The sequence below is a fragment of the Barbus barbus genome, assembly GCF_936440315.1.
Source record: "Barbus barbus genome assembly, chromosome: 13".
NCBI lineage: Eukaryota > Metazoa > Chordata > Actinopteri > Cypriniformes > Cyprinidae > Barbus > Barbus barbus.
Window position 1 is genome coordinate 21077805 of NC_136741.1, and position 17434 is coordinate 21095238.

Consider the following 17434-nt stretch of genomic DNA (forward strand, 5'->3'; position numbering starts at 1 on the left):
TAATATGTTATAAATACCTATTATGTATGTAATGAATTATACATAAAGGCTTCAAGTGTTACCCAACTGATATTACTGCCCAAGTAGTTATGCTACAAAGCATTTGTCATGATTAGAAAAAAGTCTAGCCATTGCATTCGATGGATGCCATCTGCATTGATTAACAGTCCTACTTTACGTCACACAGTACTACTGAAGCATAAATACATGATCACACCAACTCTAACACATACTGGTTCTCGCCTGCAGCAGTCCATAATTATTGACAGGTTTGATGTGCTCAGTGAGTGGAAAGTATGGGAGAACTGGAGTTGCACAGAGTGTGTGACTAACTTCCACCCTCCCTTCCACCCCAGGCCCATTGCTCTGTAATGGAAAGATTAAAAGCAGAGCACCAACCCAAAAACACCATCCTCTCCCTCTCTCTCTCTCTCTCTCTCTTATTGTCTATCTAGCTCACACTCTCCCTCCTATACCTCTCTCCCGCCTCTATACTACATTCTCCTCCCTCTCTCATGTTAAATAGATTACCGGGGATTCACTTATTTAAAGACTTCGACAAAAGCTGTGTGTGCATATTTTTGGGTCGGCTTAGAGCAATTAAACCCACACATTGTGAGCACCTAACTGGAGGAATCTAATTACAACATACCGCCAAGCCAAGCCCAGCCCAGCCCATCCTACACAGTCTGGAGTCTGGACCTCACATTGCCTTCCACGAAAGAGTTCCTCAGAAGGTCCAGGACAACATCAGCAGCAGCAGCCTCGTCTGACCCAGCTGGATCATCGTACGCTGGCTGCAGCCTGGTGCGTTTTTTTCTTTGCAGGAGACAGGAGCCTCACGAGAGCTCCGCACACCGGTTCCCAAGCTGTCTCTTCGCCTGCTTCCCGCGTTTATGGACAATGATGAGGACGATGATGGGAACTTCACCAAGTGGATGAGCAGTTACTGGGGGCATGGAGTAGGGGAGGAGCACGCCAAAGATAGGAAGAGGAGTTTTAGGAGGCCCTCGCGCAACAAAGCTGATCGCCGTGCCTCTTTGCCCTGCATGGTAAGGTAGTGATCGCACCTGTGGAATTAAGAGAATGGGAATGATCAGAAATGCAATATGTATCTGTACAATTAATGTATCTGGATTATACAGTAAGAGTTTCCTGTTATAAAATTTATAGTTTCTACTAATTAGACGAGCTATAGTCAAAGTCATTGTAAAATGAGCCAACAGTTCAGTTAAAAGGCTATAGCAGGCATTCTCAAATATGGCCCACTCCTGCAGAGTTTAGCTCTAACCCTAATCAAACATACCTGAGCATGCTAATCAGAGTCTTCGAGATCATTAGAAAATCACAGGTAAGTGAGTTGGATCAGGGTTGGAGCTAAACTCTGCAGCAGATTGGACCTCCAGGGTAAGATTTGAGGAACCCTGGGCTATAATATAATATAATATAATATAATATAATATAATATAATATAATATAATATAATATAATATAATATAATATAATATAATATAATATAATATAATATAATATAATATAATATAATATAATAATATTCAGAAATGATAATAAACTATAAACATATTATATTTATAAATGTAAATATGATATAAAAAAATAAAAAATGTATCAATGTAATTTAAAATATTTTTTTATATATTTTAAAAAATATATATATATATTTTTTTTTTAATTTATAATAATTAATTATTATTTTATATTGTTTAAAATTATGATTTGACAATCCCTGTTCAAAGTCATTATGAAACGAGCCAACAACTACATCGCTTGGCAGAAATATTGCTTTAATATACATAATAATAACATAACATATGTTATTACATAATAATATAATATAATATAATGATTTCAGTTATATCAAAGGTCCTTACAGCCTACAACAGCAAAAGAACCAAAACCCACAACAACACTGACCAAGCAAATAAATACAGTAAACTATAGGATAAAAATGACCGCTTCCCGTCATGGCTGCATCACCAGATGTGCATTATTGTCTAATAATTCAGCCTGCCGTCAATTATTCATTAATATTAAGTAATGATCATAAAGTATAAATATATGATCATTATAAATGTATAATATGAATTAATAAATGTATAACTACTTATTATAATTAAATATAATCTTTGTATTGATAACAAATATTAAATTTAAAATTCTGATTTGACGAGCCATGTTTAAAGAACATATAAACTAAATTGTTTTATAATATAATATAATAAACTATAAATATATTTTCAGTTATAAATGTACAATATATAACTATATATAAACATCTCATTATTAAACTTAAAACCCTGATATGATGAGCCATGATCAAAATAACTGGTATTGGTAGAAATTTAGTAGGAATTGGTAGAAATTGTATTTTATTAATTATAGTTTTTTACAATCGCTATGACATTTTTTCCAATACTTCTAACAATTTTCCTACACTCTTAACGCACCTACAACACACAATTGACAAAACAGTTAATTTCATGCTCAAAATCACACATTGCAAACTAAACTCCAACTCTAATTTTCAAATTACAATAATACACTAACACAATACACTACACCTACCAAAACACTCCAAACATGTCTCAAAATCAAATTATTATTCCAAAACACTAACACATGTTCTCTTCCAACAGGAACATTTAGTCAATCATAGCACAATATCATAAAAACACTAACATCAAATGGAATTACAGAAACTGCATTATTTTAGGTGTCAGGTCTGACCTTATACAATAGACAGAATATTGCATTGATCATAGATTGTGTTTTACACAACAGTTTCTTTTTCTTTTTGGGTTTAGTAAATGCATGCATTTTGTCTTATTGCTGCAGAAATTCAAAACAAAATTTGAATGACCCATCTCAGAGTAGCTTTATAGAATGAACGGTTTATGGGGGAAAAAGACACTGAGACAGAATTGCTGCAGTAAAGGCTTTATTTGCAACAGGACATTAGAAAAACAAGAAAGAAATCAAGAATGCATTTAAACAAAATTTATCCAATATATCTGTCATTTGTTATATGAAAGTACAAAATATACAAACAGATAAAGCCACAGAAGAATTATAAATAAATGTAATCTAATCTGTCTTCTGTGTTTGGCCACATGTTCACATCCACATCACACCTGATATCTTTTCTTGGGAAGAATCTTTTGGTATGCCTTATCCACCCCAGCAGTGTTCAGCTGTTATGTCTTGGTATGCAGCATCTATTGCATCCTGGAGGGACATTTGGCCCTGTGGACGATGGTCAAAAACCAATGGGGTTGAGGAAAGGGGAGTAAGGGGCAAGAAAAAGAGACACCATTCTCAAATGTGAGTCAAACCAGGCTCTGACTGCACTGGGAATGGTGGAATGCCACATTGTTCCATGTGATCACATATAATGGCAAGTGGTCTGGTCTCCCATCCCCTTTCTCTGGCACCAGTCTTTGGTGCAGATCTTCTAAAATCTCACATTTATGCAGGAGTGTACTTTTCCACACAAGATCAGCCCAAAGAGATCCTCTTTTACTGTATATCATATGGTCATGCGATTGAAAGAACCCCAACACCTGAGTGTGTTTCCTAGATGGGAATCAGCTGTAATTTACATTTACATTTAGCAGATGCTTTTATCCAAAGCGATTTACAAATGTGGACAATAGAAACAATCAAAACCAACAAAAGAGCAACAATATGTAAGCGCTGTGACAAGTCTCGCTAACGCAGTACACATAGCAAGGTTTTTATATATATATATATATATATATATAAAAGAAAACAAGTAGAATAGAAAAAGATAGTATAACTAGTTTTGTATTATAAAAATACAATACATTTTTTTTTTTTTTTAGAAAACAAGTAGATAGAAAAAAAAGAAAGATAGTGTTAGAGGGTCAGATAGATACAAAGAAGACAGATAGATAAAATAGAATTAGAATAGAGAGTGCTAGAGTCAGAGGGTCAAATAAAGATGGAAGAGATGTGTTTTTAGCCGATTCTTGAAGATGGTTAAGGATTCAACTGCTGGGATTGAGTTGGGCAGGTCATTCCACCAGATGGGAACAGTTACAGTAATGAAAAAGTCAGTGAAAGTGATTTTGTGCCTCTTTGGGATGAACAATAAAGCGACGTTCATTTGCAGAACGCAAGCTTCTAGAGGCACATAAGTCTGAAGTACTGAATTTAGGTAAAGGGGTGCAGAGTCAGAGGTGGTTCTGTAGGCAAATATCAATGCCTTGAATTTTATGCGAGCAGCTATTGGTAGCCAGTGCAGATTGCAGATAAACAGAGGTATGACGTGCATTCTTTCCGGCTTATTAAAGATTAACCTTGCTGCCGCATTCTGGATTAATTGTAAAGGTTTGATAGAACTGGCTGGAAGACCTGCCAAGAGAGCATTGCAATAGTTCAGTCTGGACAGAACAAGAGCTTAATTAACTATAATCCATCAACAATGTCCAAAGAAGTCCAGCAGGGGTCTATTACTGTTTGTTTATTGCTTAAGGCATGGTTTTTGCTGTGTCTGATATGCAGCCTGAGCTGATCTTGCAAAGCTGGGTAATGCATTGCAAATTGGGTTTTGGAAAAGAACATCTATAAAAATAGGAAAGTGTGCTCTGATTAGCGGTAGTGACCCAGCAGCAATTTGTTCTCTTCCCCCACACATCAGTGCTTCACATGCTCTTTCTCACGCCTCACAACCCCCTAATAATTGCAGTCGTGGCCTAATGGATAGAGAGTTGGACTTGTTACCCGAAGGTCGTGGGTTCGAGTCTCAGGTCCGGCAGGGATTGTAGGTGGGGGAGTGAATAACCAACACTCTCTCCACCCTCAATACCATGACTGAGGTGAGACCCTTGAGCAAAGCACCGAACCCCCAACTGCTCCCTGGGCACCGCAGCATTGGCTGCCCACTGCTCTGGGTGTATGTTCACTACTGTGTGTACACTTGGATGGGTTAAATGCAGAGCACAAATTCTGAGTATGGGTCACCATACTTGGCCAGACACCACTTCCCTTTCCCTTAATATGCGTACACACTGTACACATGCTGCACATAATCTGGACTGTTTATAGCAATAAGACAAGAGAGAAGAATGTCCAAAAAAAAATTGTGATGGATGCTGCTAATTTTAAATAATAATAATAAAAAAAATCTGCAATGTAGTATATACAAGCAACAATACAACAATGTAGTATATACAAAACAATATGCATTTGCAGGGGAGCTTGTAGATTTAAATCAGAGCTCATTATTTAAATTGAATATTCTTCATGCATTCCATTTACAAGCAATTAGCTTTAGATAATCCCAATTTACATATAAAGTCAAATAAACATTCGGTGCCTTGCTCATAATAATTCAGCCTGTATTATGTATTATGAATATAGCTTGCATGTATCTTAACACTTCTTTCTATGTCATGGTCTTTCTCCCTCTCTTTCTGTCTTGGTTTCTGTATTGAAAAGTCTCAGCTAGAAGCCATGCAGTTGAATCATCTCCATGCCTACAGCATGGTCCCTGTCCCTGTCCACCTAAAGGGCCGTGAGGAGAAGGAAGTGCACTCTCATCCTCGTGCCCGCCGTGTATCTTCAGACGAAAACAGCCGAACCAAAGTGGGGGGACCTGAATGTCACATCAGCACCATTCCAGAGCTCACTGAGTGCTTAGAGAAAAGGCTGCGTTTCAATAACCAGAAGGCGATATCAGTGGTGGGTGAGGGACCAGATGATGTCAAGTCACATACAATAGGCCAAAAAAGATCATACTTAAAAATGTCCCAATGCTATCCCATAGTTGCATTCATTTCAAATATCAAACCAACAGTTCTGATGCAAGAGTAAATCAACTAAATTAACTTTTGGGTTTAGGGTACATGATAACGATGCAGACTAAAAGGAAAGTTTTTCCTTTTAGTTTTGGAAAAGTTTTGTGTGTTTGTGGTTTGCATGGAGATGATAGCGGTATGGTTTTCAAAATGTGCATGTTCAGGCCCCCAAAACACCACTGTCATGCAAATTAATGGCTAAAATGCATACTTTTTTTCCACTTTTAGTTGAAAAAGGTGTTGTGTAAATACCCCCTTAGTTCATCTCATTAATATCCTCTTAAATGGAATTGATTTATTAAATAAAATACTCAATGCACTACTTTATGCCTACAACATTTTGCGGGCCTTTAGTGTTTATTTCATGTCCAGAAAAGGTCTGGCTACTGCAGTAGGCTATTTAACATGAACAGATCTAAACGGCGCCTCGTGAGACCTCTTAAAAAATCTGAGAGTCTACAATCAAAAAGGGAAGGTGACAGAGCATGCGTCAAAAGATCTGAACCACAAAGTTTTTCTGATAGACTACATTTTGTAGGCTACTTATAACCGTCAGTAGGTCTTCATGCAGCATGACAAATCCTCTGAAGATGATCGTCGGTATCCAATGGAATTCCTCTAAACCGTGCAGTAGAGCAGTGCCAAAACACAATTTAGCCTACGTTAAATAACTGTTTTGCAAGTGGCATGCAATTGTAGGCCTATGTTTTAACTGCAGGTGGCAATACAGAGGCCAAAGTGAAGAATGTTATAACACCCAGAATTATATGAATTCTGAAGCATCATGTGAAACTTAAGTCTGGAGTACGGCTGCTTACCTTTACCTTACCTTTGCCATCACAGGAATACATGTAATTGTAATAAATGTTAAAATAGAAAACAGTTTTAAAATTGTAATAATATTTCTCAATATTACTTTTTGAGTTTTTGAAGCCTTGGTGAGCAAAATAAACTTCTTTTAAAAACATGATAAATAAAACTTGTATACTGTATACTTTAATATACTATATTAGACAAACTGCATCAATGCCATAATATTAACACTTTTGGATGATTTTTTTCTGGTTTATTTGTAGGGTGATGCAGATAGCATATGTCTTATTTGCCATGAAGAGCTACGGAAAGGAAGGGGTGGCATCCAAGAACTTCACTGTGGCCATCATTTTCATAAAGAGGTAAACACTTCCTGCATAATTTTTCCTCTGTTGCCTTCTAACAGTGTCAAATTTTTTAATTGAAGCGGTGGGTTAATGGATATAGCAGTTTACGAATGACACCAAGTGAACAACAACGTTTTCAAAAATTGGTGCTTTTCCCCACCTGGCATGCATGAAGTTTATCTGGTTACTTGCTGCTTTTGTGCCAACTGTGACACTGAATCTGCTGTCATCTCTAATTATGGATTGGGAAGGCAAAATGGCCAGAGCACGGCACACGTCCACGTAGTGGGAGTTCTGCACCTGCTTGTGAGCGAGGAAAAGAGACACCATTCTGCCCTGGACAGGAGGAATATCGCTTACACCGTCGCAAACTCTCTTTACGTAGACAACGTTGATTGTTTTCAGTTTAACATACACTCTAAAAAATAAAGGTTCCTTATTGGCATCAATGGCTCCATGCAGAACTTGTACCATCTGTGGAACCTTTCCATTGCACAAAAGGTTCTTTATAGTGGAAAAAGTTTCTTTAGATTATTCGAATATTATTAAAAAAAAAATAACCTTATACTATATTAACCTATATTATCAAAATACTTGTTAATTGTCAGTTTTACTTTGTGTTTAGCTCCACACACAAAATGAACCTGCTGATCTCTTGTTTGCAGGCAAGTTTTGTCTTTTTCCCCCTTTTGAAATCAAAAAAAGCAAAGAACAACAGTAGATACCAGCATTTTTATTTATCTTCCCATTCCAAGTCATTTACATTTGATAAATTCTGCTGTTTCCAATGCCATGTTTTAGTACTTTTTGTGCTTTTCCTATGGTAAGAATTATAGGAACCATAATGTGGTTATTATAGTAAATGTGTATTAGTAAACTGTTAATCAATTTTTGTTTTTCAGAGTTAATGTGCATTGATCTGATAAAATGTTGTTATTATTCATGATCCTGTTGATCATTTTATACAGCTATTTTGGATTAGAAAACCAAACTGTGAATATAAAATGTTTTGGCTTATTTTGGATTTAGAATTGCTGAAACAGTTACATGCTGAAACTGTAAATATGGTAAAATCCTGAATTTGCAGGTCATATGTCAGGAGTTGCAGTTAAATGCACATGCTGGAAATTAGCTGGTGGCTAATCACACCACTGTAATGGAAATCAATGGTGGGTCATTCAGCCCCTCAGAGGTCAACAGATCTGTTTTTCATGCATGCAGTTGTTATGCAATTGCCATCATGCTTCTAGATCTTAGTATGTATATATATAGATAGATAGATAGATAGATAGATAGATAGATAGATAGATAGATAGATAGATAGATAGATAGATAGATAGATAGATAGATAGATAGATAGATAGATAGACATAGATATATTAAAATATAACTTTTTAAAAGCTTTTTCTTCTATGGTGAAAAGGAAACATTTGGTTTAGTTGAACATTACCTCCTTTAGCATTTATGTCATGTACACTACCAGTCATTTATTTGTACACTCTCAGAAATAAAGGTACAAAAGCTGTCACTGGGGCGGTACCTTTTCAAAAGGTACACTTTTGTACCTATTAGGTTCAAATGTGTACACTTTAAGTACTAATATGTACCTTTTAAGGTACCAAAATGGACCCTTTAGGTACAAATATGTCTCCTTTGAAAAGGTAATGCCCCAGTGACAGTTTTTGTACCTTTTATTTCTGAGAGTGTAAATATATTCATAAATGTTGACAAATTAATTTTTTCCAAGAATTTAAGCATAAGTATGCAAATCAAAGGTTTTTTAACATCATACAAACTTAAATTCAAACTTATACTGTGTTTTACTAAGCTTGCACTTCTTTGAAAGCAAAATAATGATGCAATATGTTTAGCACGTGCAGTTTTACGTTTCAATAGTTATCAGTGTTTTATATACAGCCACATTCTGGCTTTGAATGACCCTCCGTAATTTGGCTTTTCTTTCTTTCAGTGCATTGAGAAATGTCTTTTTTTGCCGAAACAGTCATGTCCTACCTGTCGTGTTTATGTGACCATGCCTGAGCCCCTCTACTGGTCCTCTGCTCGTGTCCAGTTTCCCTGAAAATGTCCATTTTCCATCACTGCATGATTATTTCCATGTCTGCTCTTAGCCCGTAACCACTGATTTAATGTGTTTATATAGAAATAAAAACAACAACAACAATAAAACATCATCTCTGGGTGGAGGCGTGTGTGTGTAGCAGTCCAGCATGATTATATGGTATTTTGCTTGCACACACTTCCTTGGATAAGACCGTTATGGATGTGCATCTTTATATGAATCTGAAGAGCTTCGGCTTTATTTGTCCCTGACCCTCCTTTTCCATCTTTCTTGCTTATTTTCCTCTGTGGAGAGATGAGGACAGGATGTTTGGCTAGGCTGAAAACCGTGCATGCTAAGTGTCTGACCACAGAGCCTTTTTGTTTTCTCTGTCCATCTCTCTGCTCTTGTGTATTGCTACCCATTAACATACACATGCCAAATTCAAAGGCATAGAATTTTAGAAATGATGTTCAGAAATGTAAATATACGTTTTAAAGATGTAGAATATTTAGTTTGTACTAAAATCACACTTTTAATTAAATATCAACAGATTAAGAAATACCTACATTGCTGTAAAGTTTTTATATAGTGTCTTTATTTTGAAAGTAGGTTGTTGTTTAGGCCTACCCTACTTTGTTTTTACAAAATCCATTGAATTCATTGGTTTAGTGCCAAGATGTTGTGTAGTCTAATGCATTCAGTTTCTGTGTAACTACGTTATGTGAGTGCCACGTTATAAAGTGTGAAATAAATAACACAGTGAGATTATGTTCTTCTCTCCGTTGCCAGGCCCTATAGGGACCGTGCCTTTGTGCACGTACAAAACCCCTGCCCTCATGTCCCGCCCTACATTTATAAAACAGATCACTTTGTAAAAGCTGTAATAGGCCTATGTGATCAAAATATTATACAACCGAAGCATTATAAAAACGTTAGCCTTTGCGTAAGCCTATCTTCTCTTGCAAAGTACCTCAAATTTCAAAGAGACGTGGAAATGAATTGTGATCTGTCTATCTATCTATAATTGGGATTTAAAATACATAAAAAGAAAACAAAAAACACACAAATACGTTTTCAAAATATATGTTATATGTTTTTGCCACTGGACTGAAATTTGTGTTGACTGTTACAATAGCGGACGATCTTCTACTGCTTATTTTGGAGAAAAATGCACACGTGGAAAAGAGACCAACTGTTGATTGACAGGTAAGCTACCCAATCAAATTCGAAAATAATGACGTCTGGTCCCTTCATGAACCAATCGTTTCATGAAATGGGAGGTTCCAGTGAGAAGACGCACTGAAAAAGATAACCCCCAAATCTGGGCTTCGAAACAGCTGGAAAAGTGGAAGAAGTTGCAAAAGTGCAAGTTCCTGATGGAATAAAAAGGTAGGATGCTGAAAAGGGACGAATAAGAGTCGTGTGAGAATGTTTGAACGAATTTAGGATATTGTTACATCATCAGATGACAGTCTCTTGAGATAAAAAAACAAAAAACATCGATTCTGAGATTTCTTCTCAACATTTTCAAGAATATACACATTATTTGATCAATCTGTAAGGTAAGATATCAACTATGTATTCTTAACTCATAATACAGACCGCTTACTGTGTCCGAATGAAGTTTTATTTCTTAATAATGTTAACGTTAACGTTACCTCAAACAACGGACCTAGGTGGCGAGCTAATGCAAGTAGGCTACGTGTAATTACCTAGAATATAATTGTTATATATTCCAGAAGACTGTGGATTAAAAAGAAAACATAATTAAATCATAGCATCGAAGATGGGTGTTTTAGTCTGTAGACTTCAGAAAGTCTTAAGAAAGCCCAATAAAACGTGAACGCAGCAGACCTTTATCCAAATAACGTTAAACATTATGTGAAGCATAATTATAAAATCGAGACGTTTATATAGTCTTCCACAGACAACGGTGCGTGTATCGTTTTTCAGGTAACTTAAGGGTTTTAAACGTTTGAAAAATGTAGGCTACTTCCGTTATTTTATCATGAAACATGCAGGATTGTTGTTACAGTATATTTTTACATCGTTGTTCATGTTTATTCTTTGTAAAACTGCACTGTGGTTCCTCATATTTGGTTTAGTATTACAAAATGACTGATTGCTTTTATTTACAATTCCAAATAATGTGGTTCTTATGTTGTCATGAATACATGAAAGGATCGGATCGGGCCTCTTCACTGGAGAGACTCTCAAAGCTTCAGTGTGTCTCTATGGCAACAGCGAGCATCCTGAAGAACAGATTTTAGACCACTGAAAGACTGATTCGATCAAAGCTGCAGAGATGCTACTAATTTCCATGATTTTCAATGTCAAATAGTGAATATTACAATGCAGAAATAGTGACAAAGTAATGAACATTTGCTCACCTTTGTGTCTATGGTTTCCTCTCTTCACTTTCAAAGAGGGGGAATTACTTTGTAACGAAGCAAGGGTTTAAGATTTTTAAGAGAACGTTAATGCAACCCTCTACTGAAATCAGCAATTACAAAACGAAACAGCATATGCAAAAGGTCTTTGCAGGAGGTCTCAAACGCTCATTATTACCATCACTTTGATTTGTTTCTCCAGTTGATCATTATGTGTTTGCTGTCTCAGCTTTATTGCAGCCCTTCAATAGTGTCTTTTTCACATGTTTGAATTTAGCTTACTTTCTAAAAGCATTTGTAAACAGAAGAAGATGTTTATGTAATAAGCGGTCATGGTCTCAAGGACACACTCTGATTGCACACTGATTATGGCAGTAATGACTACCTTCCTTTGGTATGTCATGGGACCTGGATGAGTTCAGGGCCAAGAACTGATCAGTCCGTTGATTAAATATTACAGAAATCATCCTCTACAAGAGGAAAGGAGGAACAGAAGATGCCATTCTTATATTACTTTATATTTCACTGATTAAAAGCAAAAAACATATATTTTATTGATCTTTAAAGTTAAATGTTAAACTCATTTTCAAACATCTGTCAAGAGCAAAGAACTTTACTCTTCCTGTGTCTGGTGAGTGTTTAAGACAGGAGACTGCTTTCAGTATGTAGGTTTATATTTCCAAGATTAATAGAGAAGACTGTCTGATTTAACATGGTTTTGGGAGTTTTTTCCAGCTATCCTCACATTGCTGTTTAAAAATAGAACTGAAAGGTCACGCCTGGACCCCTCATTAGGCCGCATGGGACTCGCAGCACCTTCCTCTGAATTTTGATTTGTATCTCTGACATTACCTTAACCCCTGCATTAGTCTCCACACTGGAGTAACAAACCAGTGCCAGAAAATGTAGAAATGGGAATCTTGTATTGATATGCCACTCCTAAGGGGAAAAGTGTTGCTTATAAATCCAGAGTCTCCAATATCGTCAAGTCTTTTGCTTTGCCACATTTTGACATATAATGAACCATTTTATAATGAGATATTTTTGTTTTGTAGTTTATTATATTATTATTAAATGCAATTTTTGTTCTGATTTCCAGGACATTAGGAAAACATGGGAAGTTTTAAGGGCCATGCATTGCCTGGAAGTTTCTTCCTGATCACTGGCCTGTGGTGGGCTGCAAAGCAGACATTTTTGTACACCACCCGCAGGAATAAAAGTGCTGGTGCGGGCAGACTTGCATCTCGAGCTACACAACGGCGCATAGAAATCATAGAAGGAGCGGTCATTTTATCATTTTCTATTATTGGTGAGTTGCTGCTATGCCTTTATTAATAGAATAAGAAGCATCATCATACATATGGACAAATAAAGCTTTCTGATGTGTTTTTGAAACACCCTAGGTTCATCAAAGAAACATTTTCGCTGTAAATGGTTTAATATTTTGATTGCATGGTTAAAAAAAATGGTATTGCATTATAGGTTGTGTCATTTTTGTAATAGTGGTCTAGATGAGTGGTTCTCAACTTTGAGAAGGTCCAACATTGTCCATAACAATAAGGCTCCATGACTTTTTCAGTTGTTTGTAATTTACTAGACAGGGATTAAGGAGAAGACTTTTTTTTTTTAATACTTTATTCACAATTTATACCCAGTAAAATATTTTAGAGCTTGGCATAACTAGAAAATGTATGTTCATAAAAAGTATAAATCTGCCCATGGAGTTATACATTGTACATTATATACATTAATAAACTTTTCCAGGTTTAGATATCACACTTTTTTAATTGAGCTTCTTCACATATCCAGGTTTTTCAAGCAGTGGGAACAGAAGAAATACATTTGTTGAGCAGATGAATTAAAACAGAAATGTCTTTATTTTTAGCTTATTCTTAAAGCTTATTTAGTTTTTTTCTGCTTTAATATTTTAATGCTTATTTTAAATCAGTTTAAGTTGACTTTAGGCCTCCTATAATGAGCCATTTATTCTAGTAATGAAAGCAAGTTTATTTATTATATTTTTAACTCAACTAGTTTTCTTCTGCCCTTTACATAGGTATGTTAGCAGAGCAGCTTTTAGCAGGTGGGCCCAAGTTTCAGCTGTATGATTCTTCCACTCAGCACTGGGAGCAGCTGATGAACTGGCAGCACACCACCATGTACCTGTTCTTTGCCATCGCAGGGGCCATATCTCTCACTGTCCACAGCACAGACATCGCCCCGCTGGCCTTAGACCGGATGCTGCTAGGTCTTGCTTTCTTTAATGAGGGTAGGATTTAGTTTTTTCCCCAGACTGTTTCTAAAATGTACTGTATGTGTACTGTGTAAATGCCTGGTGAAGCCCATGGACCGAAATGTTGTTAGTTAATATTTTGATACATTTGCAAGTGTGAATAGTATGCAGGATTTATATTTTTTGTTTTGAAGTTGGACCTTTTATGGTCGTTTTTCCTATGCACCTATTGATTACTTACAGCTGATTGTTGACTAAAAATACTATGTGAAAGAGTATTTTATAAATGAGGTTTTTAATGTTGGAGAAGAACTGTTGTGTGAAATGTTAACCAAACTGAGCACTCTTTGTTACTCTTGAAATTACATGTCTGCCTCCTGCAGGATTTCTGTTTCTCTACCATCTCCATGGTAGAGATATGCTTGATGTCCATGTGCACACCCTTCTCCTCTATGCCATCTTTGGACAAGCTTTCATCTGCCTTCTGGAGGTTTTCCACAGAGGGAATATTCTACTAGAACTGTTCCGAGCCACTCTCACCTTACTGCAGGGCAGCTGGTTCTGGCAGGTCAGTGTGTGTGTGTGTGTGTGTGTATGTGTGTGTCTGTGTCTGTGTGTGTCACAAGTGCATACATAAATGTGCAAGTCATTTAGAGTCAAGACTATTTAACTCTCATTCTTGTATTTTTCTAGATTGGCTTTGTGCTGTACCCACCCAGTCAAGTGAAATGGGATCAGACAGACCATGACAACTCGGTCTTTGTCACATTATGCTACTGCTGGCACCTAGCGTTTGCATTGCTCACTGTTGCTGTAGTTTACTGGTCTATTCTCTGGTGAGCATGACATATTCTGTTCATTCTAACATGAAATACAAAAAAAAATACAATTCAGGCGTAAAGGAGCATAAACTACAGTACCACTCAAAAGTTTGGGAAATTCAAGGACACATTAAAGTAAATGTAGCAGAAAAAACATTTATAATGTTTCAAAATATTTATATTTCAAATGAATGCTGTTCTTTTGACCTTCTCTTCATGAAAGAAACTAGGAAAAATTATCATGAGTATCCTCAAAATATTAAGGAGCACATCTTAATATGAAATCTTTCTTGAGAACCAAATCAGCCTATTAGAATTAACCATGTGACCATGGAGACTGGAGTAATGTCTGTTGAAAATTCAGCTTTGTAATCAAAAGGAGAAATTACATTTATAAATTTATTCAAATAGAATACAGTTATTTAAAATTGTAATAATATTTCACAATATTACTGTTTTTATTGTGCTATTGTGCTTAAATAAATGCAGCCTTGGTGAACATAAGAGGTTTAAACGTTTAAAACTCTTACTGACCCAAACATTTGAACAATAGTGTACATAGCATATGAAATAATACTTTCTGTTTCATTGAGTTGCTTCTTATTTTCCTTCATTGTTCTCCCTTCAGTGCTGTGCGCTCCAGACTAAGGAGGATGCCACCCATGGAAATGGGGCTTTTGAAACCAAGGGAGAAAGAAGTAGAGTCTGAAGACGAGATTTTATGAGTATTTATCATCCTTACACGTTCATGCCAGCATCCAAATACACTTGGACCCGAATCCAAAGAAAAGTATAGAGACAGAGAGCAAGAGATACCGTAGATATGAACAGAGAGGCATTGTCACTAAATATTGGCTCTGTCTTAATTTCCTGAAGAGCAGATGGGAGATGACAAACAGTGACAGTCTTGCTTCCCAAGATCTATTTAATACTACAACAAGGGACTGTAAATAAATCACAAGAACCATAGTGTTATATCTCTCACTCATTTTTTTCTGTCCATGTGGTCTGCTATCTTGTGTGGTCATTCCTTTTTTATTTCACTGATCCCTATTTCTCTGATGTACGGAGCCCCCGCACATGACAAAAACAAAAGAAATTGTGCGCACGATTTACTAAAACGTGCACACGATTACTATTTCATTCCCTCGATTTGCTAAATCGTGCGCTCTTAGGGATAAATCGACTTGGAAGACTTCCTGGTTGGAAGACAGAAGGGATCTAATGGGTTGATACTCAGTCAGTAACTCAAAGAGATAAGTAGGGGCCAAACCATTTTGAGATTTATAAACAAGGAGCAAAATTTTAAAATCCACTCTAAAACAAACAGGCAGGGGCACAGATGGGATTTTTTAACTGGGGGGGACCAAGCTGTCAGCAGTCCAATTGGGAGTGAGAGGGTGTGCCCGAAGCGTGAGTCTTGCTTCATAGTACTGGCCGAGTACTGCTGCTCCATAGTATAAACAGAGTATGTGCGATCGCAAATCTCGAAAGTGAAAGTGAAACTCAAAAATATCTCCGCATCCACACGTAGCCTACATACACAACCATGGCAACAACAATCGCAGAAAAACAAGCGAAGATGACACAAAAGCATATTCAGGCAAAAGCCAACACGGATAAGTTGTGTGAGACAAAGCAAAATCAACGTTACTCACCTATCAAAAAGAAACAACACAACCTCGTCCAATTCGAGCCCTTCTTGCTCCTTGAGTTTCGCTCCACCGCTGGAAAGCTGCTTCGATATATATTTACACGGGTCCTACCTCTTGCCTGATCGTAACCCTTCTTTTTAATGTTTTGTTTATTTTCATGATATTTTCCTCTCTTTTTTTATCTGCCATCTCTCTCTATCTATAGTCGATCTGCTAATATCCGTCCTGTGCACTCATCACTGTTTAGTAGGCTAAATTGTGCGCACGATTTACTAATTAAATAATAGTAAATCGTGTACACGATTTAGCCTACTATTTTTTTCCTGCATATCATGTGCGGTGCTCCGTACTGATGCACCTCAGGACCAACCTACTCTAATAAATTAATTAAAACTTGATTATTTTCTATACAAGTTTGCTTCATGTCAATCAAATATGATGTATTGATTATTACTCCTATTTCACACTCACTACATTGGTTGTTTTAGAGTGGATTTAAAAATTTTGCTCCTTGTTTATAAATCTCGAAATGGTTTGGCCCCTACTTATCTCTTTGAGTTACTGACTGAGTATCAACCCATTAGATCCCTTCGGTCTTCCAACCAGGATCTATTGTTTATCCCTAAGTCGAGGCTTAAGTGCAGGGGAGATTGTGCTTTTTGTATTGCTGCCCCCAGGCTTTGGAACGCCTTGCCACTCTCCATTAGACAAGCTTCTTCTGTTAATATTTTTAAGTCCAGGCTAAACTCATTTTTATTTTCTAAAGCGTATGGCTGATGGGATAGTTGTATGATTTTATAACTTTACTGTTTGTTTATTGTGTGATTTTCTGTTTTTAATGACTTGCTGGAAAGCACATTGGTCGACAGAAGTTGAAATTAATTGTGCTATATAAATAAATTGTCATTGTCATATTTTTGAGTCTTTATGTACACTTTTTGTTGTCATTACATTGTTTGGCTTTGACGCAATACTGTGTAAATTTGAGATTTTATTTGTATGCCTTGTCAGTATTTTATATTTTGTCAACTAAGGACAGAGAATATTATATTTATATCATGCCTTTAGTGATACTATATGATCTACATGCGAAAATTGTTATATTTGAATGCCTTTGAGATTTGAAGGTTTGTAAGACACTTTTTAGTCATCAAATGAATTATGTTTTTGTATTTTCTTGACAGCCATAACAATGCCTCAGCTGTGTTCGTTTGTGCCATAGTATTATTTGCCTTGGCCCTTGACCAAAAAAAAGGCCATTGTGTTTGGAATC

General features: G+C 36.4%; 2 protein-coding genes across 3 annotated transcripts; both read left to right on the forward strand.

The window, feature by feature from the left end:
- The first annotated feature begins 540 nt into the window (after positions 1–540).
- On the forward strand, positions 541–9829 carry LOC306879107 (leukemia NUP98 fusion partner 1-like). Of its 2 annotated transcripts, XR_013784985.1 has the most exons (5): positions 541–1052; positions 5482–5724; positions 6917–7015; positions 7252–8482; positions 8674–9829. XR_013784985.1 is itself a non-coding variant. In XM_079431819.1 (4 exons), exons 1-4 carry the CDS (start codon positions 897–899, stop codon positions 7393–7395), a joined length of 642 nt encoding a protein of 213 aa, XP_079287945.1. In that variant the 5' UTR covers positions 541–896; the 3' UTR covers positions 7396–9829. The 2 variants fall into 2 exon arrangements, 1 of the variants encoding a protein (XP_079287945.1); XM_079431819.1 differs by having other exon boundaries at positions 7252–9829.
- A 510-nt stretch (positions 9830–10339) lies between these two features.
- On the forward strand, positions 10340–17074 carry LOC306878776 (transmembrane protein 45B-like). The gene is made up of 6 exons (XM_079431300.1): positions 10340–10451; positions 12552–12761; positions 13509–13721; positions 14069–14253; positions 14379–14521; positions 15135–17074. The coding sequence occupies exons 2-6, from the start codon at positions 12566–12568 to the stop codon at positions 15229–15231; spliced, it is 834 nt and encodes a 277-aa protein (XP_079287426.1). The 5' UTR covers positions 10340–10451; positions 12552–12565; the 3' UTR covers positions 15232–17074.
- Positions 17075–17434: the final 360 nt, after the last annotated feature.

Coding starts and splice junctions, on each gene's coding strand:
- LOC306879107 (XM_079431819.1), top strand. CDS start 897: ATGGACAATGATGAGGACGATGATGGGAACTTCACCAAGTGGATGAGC. Junction 5,725..6,916: donor ACCAGAAGGCGATATCAGTG/GTGGGTGAGGGA, acceptor GTTTATTTGTAG/GGTGATGCAGATAGCATATG. Junction 7,016..7,251: donor GCCATCATTTTCATAAAGAG/GTAAACACTTCC, acceptor TGGATTGGGAAG/GCAAAATGGCCAGAGCACGG.
- LOC306878776 (XM_079431300.1), top strand. CDS start 12,566: ATGGGAAGTTTTAAGGGCCATGCATTGCCTGGAAGTTTCTTCCTGATC. Junction 12,762..13,508: donor TTTATCATTTTCTATTATTG/GTGAGTTGCTGC, acceptor CCCTTTACATAG/GTATGTTAGCAGAGCAGCTT. Junction 13,722..14,068: donor TCTTGCTTTCTTTAATGAGG/GTAGGATTTAGT, acceptor TGCCTCCTGCAG/GATTTCTGTTTCTCTACCAT.